Here is a 20,555-nt window from a genome sequence, read left to right on the forward strand (position 1 = left end):
CTGTTTCTCCCCAGTGTGTGTTCATTTATTTGCTCTGCACCCCAGAGTCCTGCGGGCCAGCCGCTCTGCCAGGTGGTGGGCCCTTCGCACAGGGCGAGCCCGACCTTCTCCAGCGGGAGGAGACGACACGTGGAGTGACGGCTGTGCTGGAGGAGTTCTGGCTCGCTCGGAGCACGCTGCCTTTGGGGAGTGGCTGCTCACACTGGTTAAGTCAGGCCGGATTTATTTCAGATAAGAAGCTCAGCTGAACCTCTCGGGCCTACAGCTAGAACCACTCTCAGCATCTACAGCCGCCTTCCTGTCTGTCCCACGTGGTCCCTCATCGCTGCTTCTCTCTACACGTCTGCTTCCTTCCTCTCCTCAGACCGGCTTCCTCTGTAGGAGCCCGGCAAGGCTCCCCTGAATGATACACCCCGTCCCCTGCATCTACAGGAGCTTCCTGGTCCAGCGCTCGCAGCCACCTGGCTATAGTCTCTGTCCTAATTCCCGATCCTGGAAGCTGGAGTCGTTTGGGCAGGTGTACACCCCTGGCCCAGTTAGCCATGGCCTGGTTGAAGGAGCTGCCAGAGGCCTTGGGATGTTCGTGTGTCGTGGGAGGTTTGCCCTAGGGTAGGGGGACTTCAGAGAGAGAGATGAGACTGAGGAGGAAGGCTCAAGGCAGGCTGTGGAGTTATGTGATCTCTGATAAGGAAATTTGTTTATTGTGGTAAAATATATGTAACATAAAATCAACCATTTTAACCTTTTTAAGTGTACAGTTCAGTGGCATTAAGTACATTCACATTGTCGTGCAGCCATCGCGACCATCCATCTCCCTAACTTTTTCATCTTCCCACAGTGAAACTCCTTACCCATTAAACAACAAGTTCCCCTTCCTTCCTCCCTCAGCTCCAGGGAACCACTGTTCTCCTTTTTGTCTCTGAATTTGTCTGCTCTAGTACCTCATAGAAGTGGGGTCAGGCGCTGTCATTTTGTGACTGGCTTTTCTCAGTCAGCATGTCTTCAAGGTTCGTCATGTGGCAGCAGGTGTCAGAATTTCTTTCCTTTTTAAGGCTGAGTAATATTCCATTGTATGTACAGTCACATGTCTCTTAACAGTATGCATTCTGATTAGGTGATTTCGTCATTATGCGAACATCATAGAGTGTACTTACACAAACTTATGGTGGTATAGCCTGCTACATGCCTAACCCATGTGGTACTAACCTTATGGCACCACTGTTGTATATACCGTCTGTTGTTGACCTGCATGTTAGGTGGCACATGCCTGTGTATACCGCATTTTGTTTATCCATTTATCAGTTGACGGATACTTGGATTGCTTCTACCTTTTGACTATGAATAATGCTGGCTTTGAACATGGGTGTATAAATGTCTGTTTGAGTTTCTGCTTTCACTTCTTTTGGACGTATACCCAGAAGTGGAATTGCCGGGTCATATGGTAATTCTATGTTTCATATTTTTGAGGATCTACTAAGGAATTTGAATATTGGCTTAAAGACACAGGAGAGTTGTTGAAGGATTTAAAGGAGAGCTTCCCTGATCAGGTGGTGATTTCGAAAGGCAGGTTGGGGAGTATGGCCCATGGTTGGGGAAGGAGAGGGCTGGCAGAGGCTGTGGTGGCAAGGCAAGGCAGAGAGGCCACTTGGAAGGGTGTTGCCTTCCAGAGAAGAATGATGAAGGCTGCGCTAGGACAGTCACAGTGGGGAAGAGAGGGCAAGGGATGATAGTGGGAGTGATTAAGGTGCTATAATCTATGAGACAGATTGGCTGTGAGGGGGAGGGAGTAAGAGACAGGGAGAGGACAAGGATGAGAAACCGAGTCAGTTGTGACTTTGTGGAATTTAGGGGGAATAAGAGGTTTGTTTTTGTTTTTGTTTTTGTATGGTAGCAGATACAAGTTTTTGACATGTATTCAGATGTTAGACACAGCCAAGTGGTAGAGATGATTGGTGGGCAGGCTGTTGATAATATGAGTTGCTAATTTGGGGGAGGGGAGAAAGTAAAGAATAAAGGGGCAGATGGGCATGCAGTTTGGCTGAATTTAAGAGTGATGGGGATATTATTGCTGTAGCCCCACAGTTTCTAGCTCCTATGGATCTGTTTTACATTCCTGTCTTGAAGCAGAAATATATAAAACCAGAAATGATGGCGATTCATTGGTTACAAAAATCTGATTCCATAAGGATTCTGATAAATTCAAAAGGCTTTAGACTAAAGCATGAGGGTGTTGAATTTGGCTTATATTCTTTTAGCTCACCCACACTTTTTTTTCTATAGTGAACATATATTGCTTTTACTCATTCAAAAGGTCATTTGAAATTTCAGAAGTGGCCTATTTTCTTGCCTTGACTCCCTTACTGAACTGTGAGCTCCTGGGGGTCGTGTGGGGAGGGCAAGTACCATGATTATTCGCTGTGTCGAGAGCACTTAACACAATGCCAGGGGCCAACGGGACTCCATACTGTAATGGCGGGTGTTCTGACTTGAATGGAGATTTAACTAACCTCGAGGTTTGGCGCTCTTTTGAAAGATCTAGGAAGGAAATTCCAGTTCTCCTCCGTCACTTAGCTCCTCCCTCACATTAGGTACTGATCCACAGCCTATGGACTTGGCCCCCTCTGCCTTTGTTTTGCCATTAGGATTTGCTGAGATTTGTTTTGTCCATGAAATCCTGCCACATCGGCCTGGTTCTCTTACTTAAATGTGTTTCTCATGTTATTCTTAAAAGCATTAGTGATCTCTTTGGGAGCCAAATGACTCAATTCTGTTTCCTGTCCTTTGTTGATAATATCATGTTTTCAGAGGAGTGGATCAAAGTGGCTTGAGGCTGGGTCATTATTTTGCCTTCTGGTCGGCTGTGACAGACCAACTGATGGCAGCTGTGAGAACTGCGTTATGGAGTGACTCAATCATCACTCGTAAATTTGCATACTTGTTTTCCCTTTGTACTTCTCTGAATGCATACCATATGCAAGAGGCTGTGCACTGTGCCTTTGGGGAATAAAGATGAATAAGGTGTGACTTTTGACATCTAGGAGCTGATTCTCTAGAAGAGGGGCTGTCGAGCACACGTGACACCATACAGGGAGGTTAAGGAGTGGAATTGGAACTGGAGTCCGATAAGAACTGTAGTTACTATGCTGAGAAGACTCCGTGAAGGTGCTGCCTCCGATGTGTATTGCTAATGATGTCATAGTAGATGTGTTTTAAATGTCCTCATTTGTAATTACCAAAGCAATAAATATCTACTTTCATTAAGTTTTCCTGCAAGTGGCTTTGATGGCTTTGCTTTCAAATTTCCTTCAAATTTAAAAAATTCTTGTTAATCATTGTGGCCTCACCTCTGATTTGTGAATGTTCTTTCAAATTCTACAGTAAAGCTATCTCAACTTAAAAATATGCATTTGTTTTCATCTGTGATTCTGACAACTTTGCTTAATGTGAGAGACCACCAAATGTTTTGTTTGAGCTTATCCTGCATCTCTTATTAGTTATTATTAAGTTAATGATTAATTTGGAGTAGCTTTTCAGCGTTTCCATTTTGATATTGAATAGTAGAATGACCAAGTACTTCATACAGATGTGCCGTCTGGTCTGGCTGTCTCTCCGTGGGGCTATCAGCTTGGGGAATGTGATCTTGACATTCCTGGGCACAGATGACATTAACATGGTAGGTGGCTTACCATTTAAGGTTGGTGACTGGGTAGATTACTTATATTTAAATGTTAGGTTATAGATGACATTTTAAGATGCTATAGGATATTTACGCTGCATTCTCTTTTGGATTTTGAGGAATTTTTGAAGTGATGCTCTCAATATGTTAAGTGGTATTTTTATACTGCAAAAGATGCCAGAAAGTGAATTGGTGTACACTAAAATACAGGTAGTAATTTTGGTCATTTATTTTGTTTTTCTTGGATAGATGAACAGGTGGAAAGAGATGAGGCAATAGGTGGGCTGGTGGCTGGGCTAAATCAGCACGTTAGCTGAAGGGACCCTGCTCCCAGGTTCCCCGAAAGCTCTCCCAGTGCTGTATTTTGTAGATTGCTTTCACCAAGATTGGGAGAAACAGGTTAGGTTTTGCATAGTAATAAAGATCAAACAGTGATATAATACTATATTTTGGCCACTGTACTTAGTGTTCATGTCACTGAAGGATCTTGGTTGCTGGCAATGCAGGAAGAATGTAGAGACAGAAATGCAGAAAGGTTGGAAGACTTCGAAAGATATAGGCTTGGGAGATAGGCAGAGACCAAGGAAAGGCCAGAGTGCTGGGCTGCAGGATCTGTAGGAGAAGCCATGCCACAGAACCACCTGGTCTTCATGCTTCTGCTATTACTGCAGTGACTGATGAGTATAACCCCCACCGCCTGCGTTCGTCATCACCTACGACTCAAAGTTCCAGGAGCATCTGAGTGGCTGTACATAAGCCATGTTCCTTGGGGTACGGAGAGAGCAGATCTGTTTCCTTTGGATTCTGGAATGGGAATTGGGCACTACTTCTCACTAGGTTACTTGTTATCCCAAGATAACTGGGGATTCCCTAAAAGGGAGATTAGGTGCAATCTGTATATTGGATAGTTTAAAAAAAAATGTCTACTGTGGCTCTCTCCTGTGGCTGTCCAACGTTCACATCCACCTTTCGTACCATACTTGTGAGACTGAAATGCTGCCACCAACATAATGAAACTCTTCCCTGTGTGGCTGAAAACACAGCCACCCCTCTTTGGAGGCTCTGCTCTTTGAGAAGATCTCCTTTGTCCGTTGTCTTCCATGGCTGCATCGGAGATGAGCATTGGGGAAGATGGCTTTATCAGGGGCTGTGATGCTTTCGTGGTTCTGTTTTTGTTCTCATGAGTTGGAGTTCTTGGGGTTGATTGTCTTAAGAATCAATCAGTGCTAAGTTACTGTCCACCAGACTTCTTTGGCAATATAGATCTCTTAAAAATGTGGTTGACTTTTAAGGTTTATTTGCTTCCATGGACTAAGTAACCGAAACTGGAGATACTGCCAGCTCCCAAGGTTTTGAACCTAGAACTTGTCTGAGAACTTGTCTCCTGGCAGTTGGACCTGGCCTTGGTGCCCTGCAGAGTGCCTTAGCTCTTGGGTAGTACAATCCACCTGGGAACAGTTAAGACGCATAGAAAGCAATGTCTAGGGTGGTACCTCTCCTGTGCCGTAGCTTCGTGGTGTGAGCGCTATCCCTTTCTTAGGCCGTAGAGGCAAAACAAAACTTGGGATAGGTCCCATTTCCTCTGCATCTCCCACCTCTGGGCAGAGTGACTCCTCTTCTTAGCAGCACCATATGTTTTCCTCTCTGGCTTTCAGACAGGCCAGTTTCACAGCAGGCTTGTGCTTTTCTTATAGATCCTTAAAAGTAGCTGACACATCGTCTGGCATCTGAATTTTTCTCGAATTCTCTAAAGTTGCAGGCACAAGGTCCAAGTCTTAAGGCACAACAGCCCATGGTTTAATCAGCTGTTTCACTATTAAATAACAAAGATGATCATCTTGCCAGTCCAAGACAGTAGGTCCTTACGCCCTCTACCCTGTGGCCTGAGCTCAGCCAGTCCATGCTCTTTTGTGTTTTACTTATGATACTCCATTTCCTCTTCCTCGTACCAGCTATCAGCTTCTTTTATTAGGTAAGATACTTTCTGTTGCAAATAATAGAAAATCTAACTCAAACAGTTTAAACAGTAGGGAGAATTAACTGGCCTCCATGACTGAAAACTTGAGAGCTGTGGGGCAGCCTTCAAGTGCAATTTGATCCAGAGGTTTGTGATGTTATGAGGGCTCCAACACAAATTCCTGGTTGTTTTCTTGCTCTGCCCTCCTCCATGTGTTGTCTTCCTCCTCAGATGGGGCCCTGTCATGAAAGCAGACATGGCCGCAGCAGTTCCAAGGATCACTTCTGCAGATCATGCCATCCAGAGGTGTATGGAACCTTTGTCCTAAGATTTCAAGCCCAAGCCTCAGGCTCAGCTGTCTGAGCAGCCCTGAGTCACTGACAGTGGCTGGGAGGTGGGAGTCTGCTGATCGTCTTAGACTGGATCGCGGCTGCCTTCCTGGAACATGGGAGAAATTTTGCTTCTCTAGAACATGGAGTCCCATGGGGGTCTTGGCAAGGGCGAACAGAAAGCATCCTAAGTGCTCTATGTAGGTTCTCATTTAATTCTCCCATGTGAATTCTTCTAATAGTTTATGGAAATCTTGAGTTAGCAAGTGATTCTGAAATTTATTGTTGTGGTAAGCATTGGTCTTTCAGAGAAAAAACAGATCAACTTTTTTTGGTGGAGGAAATATACCAACTAATTTCTTTGAGATGTCAAAGTGAACCAAACCGAAGCTGGAGACAGTAGGCACAGAAGGGAAGTCAGTCCCTTTGTGGGAAGATAGGGCAGTGCCTCCACACAGTGTTCTCAGTGTCCCGTTTTTACCACGAGAATGAGGGAGGATGTCACTGTTTTCTCCCCAACAGTACTTAGATGCTAAAAAGACGAAAAAGCGAAATGAAATAAAACTGTGCTTGAATGACTAAATGACTGTTGGTATCACCTTTTCAGTTGGTTTACTCATTGTTGCATTTTGGTTTGCAAAAGTTGTGTTTTCAGAGTTTCTCACTTTTACCAAGTGCCTATAGCTCAGCATTTGTTTGGCCCTCTCCCCGGCTTCAGATATAAAGTTGGGATAGAAGTGTAAAGATTGGAACCCATACAAACTTGCTTGAAGCTTGTTTTTGAAAAGATGGTGAAGCAGCTTTAATTACAGAGAAAGACTGGCTGCTTAATTCTTGTTACCTGCAGTGAAGCCCTGGTCTTTCGGCAGCTGTTTCCATAAATAGACTTTATGTACAGGAATCCACCCCCCCGGGCAGAGTGTTCCCATTCAGCCTCTTTGCTTAATGTAAATTGCTGGTTTGAGGTGGCTATTTTTGAAACCCTTCTCAGGTTGATTTCCCCCTTAATCCCCAAGCCTTCTTCCCTCACCTGCCAAATTATATGTAATGCACAGCAACTAGAGTGCTTTTGGCATTTCATGAGACTGAGAACTTGAAATTTGATTTAAATGTTAATTTATTGTGACAAAGGTTGGGCACTCACGTTCTGTTTCTGTGCACGTCTTTCCAGGGACCTGGCAGGGGGAACAGCTGTCTCCCTGAATTCTGCTGCATCTCCAGAGAATGGCAGGTGCCCCCACCCCCACCCCCTCTGATTTTGTTTTAAAACAGGGTCTGGCCTAGTTCAAAGTGATGGAATCATTCTTAGTGATACTATTGTTGGGTTTTAGTAGATACCTGGGGTTATTTATTCTGGGTGTCGTTGACATGAAGTTAAAAAAACATGTATTAACAAAAAAGTTAACTCTTTTTATTCTTTTGAAAGTTAAATTCTTCCTTACTGAGTTGTTTTTTTTTGAGAGAACCTCTCTACTTCTTGGTCTTTCTTTTCTGGCTTTTCACTGAGCACTTAAGAAAATTTTTTTTAATAGGGTTAGAAATAAAGGATATGTTTGTGGATTCCTATAAATCATTAGTAATTAATAATAAAAAATTATGCAATTCCCACTCCATCCTAGTTCTCTTTAAAATAGCCTAACTCAGTGTAGTTTCTATTGCCTCTAGGAGACCTTCTGGATGTTCTGGACTAGAATAGGAGGACGTTTATTTAAATTGCTAAGTCTCAAGCAAATGGACCCACCTTTCTAAGATATAGTATACCTGGGTGACTCCCTTTTTTTTGTATGTTCATTTCTATTTATTTACTTAAAAAATCTTTTTTCGTTGAGGTAACATTGGTTTATAACATTATATAAATTTCAGGTGTACATCATTCGACTTCTATATAGACTACATCATATTTACCACCCAGAGTCTAGTTGCCATCCATCACCCTACAAATGTGCCTCTTTACCCATTGTGCCGTCCCCCAACCCCCTTCCCCTCTGGTCACCACCAATCTATTCTCTGTATCTATGTGTTTGTTTGTTGTTGTTGTTGTTGTTTTGTCTTCCACATATGAGTGAAATCATATGGTATTTGGCTTTTTCTGTCTGACTTATTTGTTTTAGCATAATACCCTCAAGGTCCATCCCTGTTGTCACAAATAGCAAGATTCTATCGTTTTTATGGCTGAGTGGTATTCCATTGTATCTATATGCCACATCTTCTTTATCCATTCATCCATTGATGGGCACTTAGGTTGTTTCCAAGCCTTGGTTATCGTGAATAATTTGGCAATGAACATGGGATTGCATATGTCTTTTCAAATTAGTGTTTTTGTGTTCTTTGGATAAATACCCAGAAGTGAGTAGCTGGATCCTGTGGTATTTCTATTCTTAATTTTTTGAGGAATCTCCATACTGTTTTCCATAGTGACTGCACCAGTTTACTTTCCCACCAGCAATGTATGAAGATTCCCTTTTCTCCATGTCCTCTCCAACACTTGTTATTTCTTGTCTTTTTAATAATAGCCATTCTGATAGGTGTAGATGATATCTCATTGTGGTTTTGATTTGCATTTCCCTAATAATTAGTGATGTTGAACATCTTATCATGTGCCCATTGGCCATCTGTATGTCTTCTTTGAAAAAATGTTCAGATCCTCTGCCCATTTTTTAATCAGGTTTCTTTTTTTGTTGTTGTTGTTGAGTTGTATGAGTTCTTTATGTATTTTGGATGTTAACCCCTTATCAAATATATGATTTGCAGATATCTTCTCCCAATTGCTAGGTTGTCTGTTTGTTTTGTTGATGGTTTCTTTGGCTGTGCAGAAGCTTTTTAATTTGATGTAGTCCCACCTGGGTGACTCCTTAATGCAAAGAATTAAATGTACTTTCTCCTTAGTATTAGGGTCATGAATATATATGAGTAGTCATTGCATGTTAATTTGATTTTGCTGTTATAGTGGCATGTGTGTTGGAATGAGAATTAAGAACATTGAAGTCACTCTTGGCAGGTTATATTATATAGGCAACCTCCGATTTACAAGTGGGTTGTGTTCTTTTCTTTATAAGTTAGTGTTGGTACCTGGAATGAAATTTCCCCCAATAGGTGCAGTGTTGTAAGTGGTGACTGAGAGCTTTAACACAAAATGTAGCATACTCTTAAGTCACCATAAGCAAAATTTCGTAATCTCTCTGAGCTTCAATTTCCTTATCTTAAAATGGGGATAATAATAACAAACCTACCTCATAGAGTTATTGTGAGGATTATCTTAATTAATTCATGTAAAGTTCTTGATGTAGTGTCAGATATGTGGCAAGTACTCAGTAAATGTTAGCATCATTTTTTTTTTTTTAAAGATTTTATTTTTTTCCTTTTTCTCCCCAAAGTCCCCCGGTACATAGTTGTATATTCTTCGTTGTGGGTCCTTCTAGTTGTGGCCTGTGGGACGCTGCCTCAGCATGGTTTGATGAGCAGTGCCATGTCTGCGCCCAGGATCGAACCAACGAAACACTGGGCCGCCTGCAGCGGAGCGCGCGAACTTAACCACTCGGCCACGGGGCCAGCCCCTGTTAGCATCATTTTTTTAAACGTTATTTTCTGGGAAAATGCATTCTGAATTTTATCATGGAGTGCCGGGGAATGGCAGCTTGGGGGAAGCAGGTGCACAGAGGCTCGAGTCTGACAGTGGTGTTCAAGGGCTCATGGAAGGGGGTGGATTGGGTTCTCTTGCTAGAGTTTTGCAAGTACAGGTTGGGAGAGAGGATGGTGTAAAGAAGAAAATGGCGACCCTGGCTTCCTAGTGGCTCTTCTGTAGCTGGACTTTGCCTGGGATGATGGACTGGAGGGAAGTGTGTTTGTGGCAGCAGGTTGTCGGATGGGGCTTCTCGTGGCTTGGCAGCGACTGCAGCACCTCAGAGGCTTCTGACGTAGGTTGTAGGGAGGGGAGGTCAGGACATTGTGAGGCAGGTGAGGGCCGTTTGGAACAACCAGTGTTTCATTTCTCCAGTGGTGCTAAGAACCCATCTGAAATAATTTTGCTCATTTAAATTGACCCTTCTTCCCTCTTTCCTCTAGCAGGAGACTATGGCCAAAATGGAGGTGAAAACATCCCTTCTGGACAACATGATTGGAGTGGGTGATATGGTTCTTTTAGAACCTCTCAGTGAGGAGACCTTCATCAACAACCTCAAGAAGCGCTTTGACCACAATGAAATATATGTGAGTAGACACCAGGGGTCATCTGTGGGCTTGAGGCTTGTGTGTGGTGGCAGAGAGCTGGCTTCTCTGCCACAGACTGTTCCCTCCTCTTTCTGTGATCAGAGTGCAGAGGTCTTTGTTTATACCCTCAGAAAGAGCTTTGTGTTTGCTCAGTTGGCACGTGAGTAATATCGATTAAACTCAAATGAGTGTGCTTTCCATATGATGTTTGTAGAGTGCTGGCTGCGTGCAGACTGTGGCCCTGGATGTTGGGGGTATTCTAAAGCAAGTAGAAGACTTTGTGCCTGCCCTCTGAGGAATGTATGTTCAGGAGGAATTTTGAAATTCATAGGCATCTTCTTGAATGCCTTCCTAAGATTAACAGTCTAATCATTGAGAAGCTACTCATTAAAATGCAAGGCCGTGAACGGTCGAAAAAGACGTGAACCTTTTTGACATTTGTAGTTAGCAGGGACAGGAGCAAATTACCAGATAAGAAAATGTGTTTGGTCCCTGGAGATTTGGGAATAATCATGTCCTGCTCTACAAAAGTAGAATGTCATATACAAAAATGAAAACATAAATATATATAATAATCAGAGAAATTTTGTGTTGTAAAAATTCTTTATAAAGGATTTCACAGTGTTATCAAGTTCCTTAAATATATTTAAAACATTGAGTGAAAAATAGAATTTATCTGCAGCTTTTCAGGACTTTGTGTAAAGCACAGAAGTTTGTGTCTGTTCAGGTAGAGAGTGTTGTTAACTAAACCAAGGAAATGGGGCATTGATACCCTGTACCAGCCTCTGAGAATGAAACAGGATGGATTAGATAGAGGTAGTTTTAACTACTTCTGCCTCGCTTCTGAGTTCTTCTTCCCCCTTTTTTATAGTGTATTTGTGTCTGGAGTTGAATTGGGTTATTGGGACATGCTTCATATTTTTCTGTCTATCAGTGTGGGAACAGTAGGAGGAAGTATAAATAAAAGGAGAAATCATAGCTGATACACGTAGGGTCAGTTTTGCCTTTTGTGGAACTAATATATATATATATATATATATTATTTTTTGAGCTAATATATTTTTAAAAATTATGTGCAAAGCTATGTTATTTTATGTCACGTATAGCTTTCCTTTCCAGATAGCCAATCATGTTTCAAGAATAGCTTTGGATAATTAATTTCTTAATGAAATAGTGGCCGTCATCTGGGAATTGAACTTGCCGCCCTTCTTGATTTGTATTCTTGCAGGTGGGGAGAGGCTGACAGTAACATGAGACATGTGAATATTGCTTTTAGTATATTAATTTGATGACTGGCGATTGAGCTAAGTTCAGAGATGTAGTTAATGTAAAATGCTGATTCAAATGGAAAAGGTAGAAAATGCTGCTGTGGAGCAGGGAAGAGGTATTGTTGAGTTTGGCAGGGAGGCCCCGTGTCACCTTCCCTGCAAGGATAGCACTTCACCTTTCAGGTGGGAAAACCTTACGGTTCTGCAGCTTTAATTGACAGAATGGTCTGATAGCAAATGAAAGACAGACTTTAAAGCCTGGCCTTTGAGATGGAGATAGGAGGAATCAATTCTCTTGTAACTAACGTTGCTGATCATTTTTCTTTTTGGCTCTAAGCACAGTTCACTTTTAGGTGAATTGAAAATAGGATAGTGGGTAGAACATTACATGCATTCAAATACCTGATTTGTTGCACTCACTAGACATAAAACAATCCCCTTTTTAACAAAATGCCAAGTGTTAACATTCATGGGTCTTTAGCAGATGAAATGTCTGGGTTTCAGCCCTACATAATTTTATTTTCTAACTATTTTAGGAATGCCCTTTCTGGTATAAAACAAAAGCAGACACTTGCTTTCTGCCTCCCGATATTCATATCAATTAATGTTTTCCATGATCCTTTAGGACTGTCATTTCCATGAGAGGTGTGCTTGATTTTGTACCTTTAAACACACATCATATGGGAGGGCTGGGCATTCTCTATTTTAAGCAAAAAAAAAAAAAAAAAAAAAAATGCAGGTTATAGAATAATGTGTGTAATATGATCCTATTTTTCTTTAGTGGGAGGTTTAGGGATGTGTACATATGTTTGTATATTTGTGTGCAGGTGGAGAAGGGCGTGCTGACTTTGGGCACCGCAGTGGGGTGGGGTGGGATGTGGGGACAGGGAAGGGTTATTCTTATAGGACTCATTAAGTCAAGCATGTATTGTTTTTGTAATTAAAAAAATTACTGTACAATAAATGTGATTTCCACACCTCTGCAGCCTCATATGTTGTGTATACTGCCTTTGGGAGATCAGTTTCTGGCTCTTATCCTGATAATATTCCTCCTTTGCTTCTGTTCCTGGGTTGCTGCAGAATTGTTTGCCTGATGCCAAAGCCTAAGTTAATATGACATGCAGTGTTTTACTGTCTTGTACTTCACTTTGTTTTTTTAATTCTTTCCCAGAAAATGAAGGTGCAATTTTTTTTAAAAAAATTCTCTTTTGTAGTCTCATAGCTTTGTTTTATACTATAAAAGCGGGTGACAGTCTAGGATGATCCATCTTGCGAACACGTAGGACAGTCGTTTGTAGGTTCAGAAGCTATGGTTGATAAGGGGGCCTGGTGAACGGAAGGACCCTTGGCTCAGACTTTTGAACTCTGGCTGTACCTGGAGCCTTAGCCACCTCCTGTGTGAACCAGCTGTAGGTCAGGGGACCCTGTTCTTCTATCCTGCATCTATCTGCCTTTGTCCCTACCTTCACACAGCTCTCACAAGGAATTGCTTTGCCTCCACATATGAGTTCTCCACTCTCCAGAGCATTCGTAACCCCTGGTGATCCTCTGGAGCTCCAGCCAGCTGAGTCTGGAAGTAGAATCCCTCGGATCCTGTCTATACGAAACCTGAAGCTTTGGGTAGACCGCTTCAGTCACACATACTCCTCAAACCACTGACTGTGGCCAGGTGACCAGAATGAGCCGAGTGGCTTAAGAAAATGATGTCTATCCCTAGGATTGGGGTAGGATCAGCTTTTTCCAGAGTAGATGGGCTGTATGTAATGGGGTGAATGCCCAACCAAATATATCTGTCAACATGTTAGGAGGAGGAAACGGGGAATGGATGCTGATGAGGCCACGTGCTGTAGACCCCTCACAGGTTTGGCAGGGAATCCTGTGATGAAGTGCCTTTATTGATGTGGATACCGCCCTACAGGACATGCCCCATGGGAAGCATTTATCATTTGAGTTCTAGGCTACAGGTGTGCCCAGAGTCCTGCCCTTCGGACTTTTCTCCTGGAGCATTCTTGATGGCCGAGAAGAGTAAACAGGTGTCCCAGGGCTCTGGGCAGAGTTGAAGTCCATCTACTTTAGGGAAATTTTGTTCAAATCTTTATTTCCAAGGTAATTCAGAGTTTTATTGTGTTCTGTAACGCATATGGGTTTGTTTTAATCTAATATGCTCCTTGCAGCCCTTCTTCGAGTCAGAACTGGTTTTTCTGCTGATGAGTGGGTTTAGGTGGTTTTCTATCTGAATTGTCAGGTTCAGGATCATTTAGATAATATAGGTCTGAATTAGTCCAATTTTAGGATCTTATGTTAAACTAATTGTAGTTGTAAGAGGAGTGCTTGAAAGTCTAGTAAAAATGGTCTTAATTTTTAGAAGTTAGTACTCAAATTAGGGTCCCCATAAAGATGGGTACTTTTATGAAAGATACTAAAGTGCGTGCTTCAGGAACATCCATTCTTTGCTTTGAGGTGGGTTCATACACTTGTTTAAAAAGCCCTGAGTTGGTTCATAACCCTGTTTGTAGCCAGACAGAGTCTCTAAATCTGGGACAGTTCCAGACGTTGACGTGGTCTTTGCAGTCAGGGCTGTGCAGTGGGAGACGGAGGAGGCTCAGGCGAGAATAGCCAGGAGGACTGGCGGCCCGATGGGGTAGCGTGCAGGCGCAGGGACTGTTATTCCTCCCTCTTGGCAGGGTGCAGTTCAAGCTGGGACCAGCTGCAGGCTGTGCCATTTGGTCTAGCAGTCTCTGTATGGGGTCAGTGGTAGGAAATGCTGGTCATGACATTCCAAGCACTGCCTTTCTGTATCCTTTGTCAGACCTTCTTCCGGCCTCCCCACCCCCGCCCCCAGCCAGACGGGATGGTGGCAGGATTTCACGTGGACTTGTAATGTCGGAGACCCAGCCAGACGGGATTCTGTTTTTAGGGTGGCCGGTCAGGACTGTGGTTCTCTTCAGAAACAGGAAAGCTGCAATTTAGGCCAGAACAAGGCCCAGGGCAAATTTGGAAACTAAAGAACCAAGGTATCTGTTCCCTGACAAGAAGTATTTTTGGTGCTGACAAGTAGATTTTTTTCTGTTTTCTCTCTGAATTGTCAGGTTGCGGATCACCCAGATATAGAGGTCTGAATTAGTCCAATTTTAGGATCTTAAGTTAAGCTAATTGTAGAGGTCAGAGTGACTACTTTGAAAGTCTAGTAAAAATTATCTTAATTTTTAGAAGTTAGTATTAGAGTTAGAATCCCCATAAGGATGAGGTGAGATGCTTTTATGAAAGATACTCAAATATAAGTACAATGTATTTGGTTTAAAATATTGCAAAGTAAATGAAAATAATTCTACTTAACATTTATATATTTATTTGAAGTTTCAAAAAACACTTTCATTTACACACATGAAAATTCCTACCTTATGAGTATAGTAACATGTGTTCCTGGGAATTTGATAAATGCTATATTGGTTTTCTCTTGCTGCATAACAAATTGCCCCAAACGTAGTGACTTAAAATAGCATACCTTTATTATCTTGCTGTTTCTGTGGCTCAGGAGTTCGGGCCTGGCCTAGCTGGGTCCTCTGCTCAGGGTTTTCCCAGGCTGTCATCAAGGTGTCAGCCAGGACTGCAGTATCATTGGAGACTGGGTCCTTTTCCAAGCTTGCAGGGTTGTTGGCAGAGAGCGGGACTGAGTTCAAACGTCCAATTTAGTGCTATTCCTGCTACCTAGAGGTTCTCCAATTATTTTTGTTTTTTAAATTTCCTTTAAAAATTCTTTATGTTTTTTACTTACAAAAGTAACAAATATTTTTGGAGAAAAAAATCCCACAGTACGGGCATATATAACCTAAAAATGTAATTTTCTTATCTTAGTACCCCAGTCCAATTTCCGGGAGTAATAGTTAATAGAGAGGTGGGTAATCTTCCAGATTATGTTAGTTGAATTAAAAATAAGTTTTTTTTTTATTTTCAAGTTGGAAGTTGGAGTTCTCCTTCATCTAGATGGATGAGCCTGTTCCCAGAGGGCCCAGACTCAACAGAGTTTGATGGAAGCAAGGACCATCTTTAATGCTACCCCCCATCCCACCTAGACCGAGCAGGGAAAGGGGGAGGGAGGGCATCCCTGACCTGGTGAAACGAAACGCCTAGACATGGCTGTGCATGGGGGCTTCACCATGAGCAGACTCAGCCTCCTGGGCTCATTGAAAGGTAGACCGTTAAGGAAACACAGAGAACAAATTGTATGTGTTTTCAAGAGTGTGGCCTTGGTGTTGGTTTGGAGACACAGCATTAGAAGGCCAGATAAAGTTGGTGAAAAACAGCAAGTCACAAGGCTGAAGAGAAATGTTGTGTCTGATTTCTGAGCACAGTCTATCTCTTGGATGGTTTTATAATACTTTTCAAAACAATCATTTTTGGTAATAACTTGCCAGTTTCAACCCATCCAAACTCTCTTAAAACCTTTGGTGATTGGAAGATTTCTTCCTTTTAGAACTTGCAAAATGGACACACATTTTTCTGTTATTTACCAAGATTAGTGAGTTGTTTCATCATGCAGGCTCTGTATAGTACTTCACATGTCTGTATAACATTTATAATATATTAATTTAACGTTCTGGTTGAAGCTTTACCTGAAGTTCCATTTGGATGAGATTAGGGCATGACCTTGAGTCTGCAGAAGTGTCATCTTTTGGTGGCCGTGAGGTGGGTACTAAGAAGCAAAGACCTGAACTCCAGTCCTGGCTCTGCCTCTTACTGTCTGTGAGACTGTTTTCTTATCAGTAAAAGGATAAATGATAACTACTAACATTTATTAACTCCTTATTGATACAATATGCTATTCTAAGCACTTTACGTGCATTTGTTCATTTAATTTTTGCTAGAGTCCTCTGCACTGTAGGTTTTTAAATTATCTTTATTTTGCATATGAGGAAACTGAGTCTCAGAAAGGCTAAGTAACTTGTCCAGCGTCACATAGCGAGTAGGTGATGGCACTGGAATTCACACCCAACAAGTCTGGCTCCAGAGTTCATTCTCTTAATAATAAATAGTCCTGCTGACTTTACACAGTTGCTGTGGACATCAGATGATACCACTGGTACGGAAGCATTCTCAGTCTACAAAGTGCTGTTCACAGTAATTGAGTATGATATTAAAGAATGTGTAGGTTTGGAGAAAGGCGGTCTCAACAAACCAGAAAAATCACTGAAATGATAATCAGTATTCCAGTCCCATGTTGAATTAGGGTTCAGCAGTGCTGTGACATGAACTAGTGTGACGTGGAGCAAGTGCGTTCAGTTCTAAAGTCACAGGCACTCACTAGTCAAAGAAAAGCCATAGCAGCCCTTGGGATGATGTCTCCCCCTCTGGAAGGAGGGAGAAGATCGTGGGATGAGATTGTTTTTTATCATGTTCACTGGTTGGCGGGTGATTGACAGCTGCACGTGGTCCTTCACCTTTATGAGCAGAAGGTGGGGGAAGCAATTTAGCAAAAGGGACATGTGGCCAATTCAGCCCTCCCCTCTACACATGCATCTCTTTCTGCTGTTACATCTATAGTACAGATGAATATTAATGGTAATCCTAATTTCTAAAGAGAGGCTGTTGTGTTCATCAAACTCTGTTTTGGAGGGGGTGAAGGGTCAGAGACAGTATGGCTTACTGGGAAAGGTATGAGCCTTTGGCAGACAGACCTAAGGTTGACTCTTGGCCGCTCACAACCACTGTGACCATTGTGAGTAATTGAGGGTCAGTTCTCCCATCCATAATAGAGGTATCATGAGGCTTATCTCATTGAGTTGTGATGGAGATTAAGGGGCATCTTAGCCCGGTGCTTGGCACACAGTAGGAGTGGAGTCCCTGGTAGGTGCCATGACTTTCTGAAAAACCTGGAAACCCAGACTGACTTTTCTTCAAGGTTTCATGTAATTAGAATCTTTCTCTTTCCTCCCCTTTCCAGACTCTCTCTTTCCCTCCCTTTCTTCCTCCCTCTTTGGTATTCATTGTACAGATTTCATTTTTGTTGTATTACTATTTTTAATTAGCCATATAATACTGTTTTCAAGACTTGTAGTTAGCAGTATGCCTGTAACACAGGACCACTCTGTATCTTAGTTAAACAGTTTTGGTAGGTCTGGAGTATGGTCAGTATTTGGAAAATCCTTGTCTTATTGCAGAGTTTATCTCAATGAAGTATTGTGTTATTCTGCTCTAAAATAAAGGCTGCCTGAGGCAGTATTTTTAGCCAGTATTTCAGCGTGGCATGGAACTCATATATAGTTCTTTAATTCATAGTCTGAAATGACTGACAGCACAGGAACAAAGGATTATAATACGATGGTAGTTTAGGCGTGTCTCGGACTAGACTGACAGTGACCAGGCCTGACAAGCTGCCACCTCCTTTGGCAGCTCCTGGCCTGTGCGTGGGCTCCTGATCTAGGCCAGTGACTTATGGCACAGCATAGATAAAAAGATGATCAGGGCTTGATTCTTTCCTCGAACTTTGAATTGAGAAATACTGAAAAAATAAAATATCAGTGGAAGCAGATGCTGACAGTACTGACGTGAGGCCATAATGGGCCATGTGCAGGCAGAAACTCTGAGGAAGAGTCTTTGAAGTAGACCAGCTATGGAGTAGAAAGTGAGGAAAGCAGTTAGTTGCAGGCCCAGAGGAAGCAGGAGCGTGAGCAGGGGATGAGCGCGTTGATGTTGAGCCGGCAGTGGAAAGGAAGTCTTCACAGACTTGTGTTTCGTGGTCCCTAGGGCTGCCTTGTACCGTACTTGCTCTTGGCTCCCAGCTTTTCTCGTAGCTCAATGATAGCTTGCTTGGGGGATCCTGCCTGTGTTCACTGTTACAGTATAAAACTTCAGTACTTGATGGAACTTGAGAGCATCTCTGCCAAGCAGCTGAAAGAGCCCAAGCAAATCGCACTTCTCTGGTCCAGTGTCCCAGACTGTGGCGTAGAGCTTTGGCATGAAACTACCTTGGGCAAGCTTTGAAAACCTTCTCATGCCTTCTGTTTCTTCTAGGTATATGTTTTGCGTATGTTATCACAAATATGTTCTGAGACTGGGATGTGAGGTGTACACACTGAATTACATTGTTTTAGCAATAACATCCAGATAGAATCCTAACTTGGTTATCGGCCTTATGTTTGTAACTTTTCACTTAGGGAGTTTTTCACAATTTTGAACTGTGTCTAATACCAAACAAAGCTTTGGTAGACCAAACTGTGTCTTTAAAAATCTAATTAAGACAAAAGCCCTCTTCAGGGGAATTCGGGAAATCTTACAGATGTCTAATTAAAAACACTGGGGCACATAATGTCTTGATGTCTTGTGATCAAATTCCCAGGATCCAAGACCCAAGAAGAGGGTAGGGCCCTCCCCGTGAAGTGAGGAGCGTGTTGTTGTTTCTGATGATCCCACCAGCTGGTCTTGTATAATCACTTTCTCCGTATCCTAGGCTTTTGGTATTAGTTTCGTTAAGACGTACCGAATGTGCTCATCTGATAACTCATCAGTTCCCTGTGTACAAAGACCGTTTTGTAAGCCTTTGGCATCATGGGACTCCTCAGTGAATTTAGCTGAGGTAGTAATCTATGCTGTTGGCTGCCAAGTCCTGAGTTGGCTAATTACCGTGGCCAGTAGATTCCAGTAGAGGTAAACTGTGAGTTTCTGTAAGCACAGTCGGTAGTATTTATGGAATGCTTGCTGTGCTGTGTTTTGTATTTTAACACACAATCTCAGTCAATTCTCTGCATTATTTGAGGAGGAACCAGCATCACCCTCCTTGTCCAGATGAGGAAACTGGGGCTTGGAGAAGTTAAGTAATGTGCCCAGGGTCACACAAAACTGAAAATCTTTGCCAGATAACTTGGAGCTGAGGTTTCCACAATATTTCAAGTACACGTGAAGCATTATATGATACTGGATGACGTAGAATCTAAGAGCTCAGAAACACTTAAGTCAGGATGACCTGGGTTCAGACTCAGTCAGTTTCATCATCTAACCCCTTCACCCCACACACTGACTTTTACCTCAGAACTGCTTTCAGACCGAAGCCCAGACTCCTCAGCCTGATAGTCGAGGCTCTGTAGAGTTTGATCTCATCCCAGTCTTATTTTCTAGGCTATTACTCACAGGAGGTTTGTGTTCTAGGCAAGCTGTTCCATTCCCTATCTCTGAAATGTGGTTGGGTGCCTCTGTCCATGTTGTAATCCATGTTACAGCATGTGTCAGAACATCCCTCCTTTTCAGGGCTGAATAATATTCCATTGTATCCATATACCACATTTTGTTGATCCATTCATCCATTGATGGACACTTGGGCTACTTCCTCCTTTTGGCTATGAACAAAGCTGCCGTGAACCTGGTGTACATACACATGTCTGTTTTGAGTCTGTGGTACTTCATGCTTTAAAAAAAATATATTTGGAAGGATAAAACCATCTTAGCAAAATTTCTTAAAAAAAGGGAAGGGTCCAAGTGTCATCTAAAACCTGAAATCTCATATGCCGCTCTTTCGGGGAACATTACTTTATCTGAATCATGCCCACCCTTTCAGACCTGCTCAGATCCCTCCCAGGCTTCCCTGGAACATCTCGGACCTCTGCAGATCATAGTGACTTTTTGTTCATTTAAACCCAAAGTGCTCATTCAGGCAGTAAGAAGACTAATGACTCATTTAGCCAAGAATCACGTAAATCGTATTTCATCTGTTTTCGTGGCTAGAGTAGTTGACTTTTTTTTTTTTTTTTTTTTTTTTTTTTTTTAAAGATTTTATTTTTTCCTTTTTCTCCCAAAGCCCCCCGGTACATAGTTGTGTATTCTTCGTTGTGGGTTCTTCTAGTTGTGGCATGTGGGACGCTGCCTCAGCGTGGTCTGATGAGCAGTGCCATGTCCGCGCCCAGGATTCGAACTAACGAAACACTGGGTCGCCTGCAGCGGAGCGCGCGAACTTAACCACTCAGCCACGAGGCCAGCCCCTAGAGTAGTTGACTTTTACATGTTGTGGTTTGCAATATAAAAGTCTCACTTTCGAAGCTTTGGTATAAGCTTCTCAGAGGCACGACCACAGGAGCGTCTTATATTTCCCACTGTGTCCAACATGATGATTTGCATAAAGAAGCCTCTTA

At 42.5% G+C, this 20,555-nt stretch overlaps 1 protein-coding gene across 20 annotated transcripts in view; it reads left to right on the top strand.

The window, feature by feature from the left end:
• Positions 1–20,555, top strand: part of MYO1B (myosin IB) — a 181,137-nt gene that overhangs the window by 24,971 nt on the left and 135,611 nt on the right. For 13 of the 20 annotated variants that reach the window (XM_070242066.1, XM_023622243.2, XM_023622246.2 and 10 more), the window contains one exon: positions 10,025–10,168. In XM_070242066.1, the coding sequence (XP_070098167.1) occupies positions 10,034–10,168 (135 nt within the window). In that variant the 5' untranslated portion in view covers positions 10,025–10,033. The remainder of the gene's footprint in view (positions 1–10,024; positions 10,169–20,555) is intronic. The other 7 variants (XM_070242067.1, XM_023622244.2, XM_070242056.1 and 4 more) reach the window with 1 other exon arrangement.

Source organism: Equus caballus, chromosome 18 (genome assembly GCF_041296265.1).
Source record: "Equus caballus isolate H_3958 breed thoroughbred chromosome 18, TB-T2T, whole genome shotgun sequence".
NCBI classification, from domain to species: Eukaryota; Metazoa; Chordata; class Mammalia; order Perissodactyla; family Equidae; genus Equus; species Equus caballus.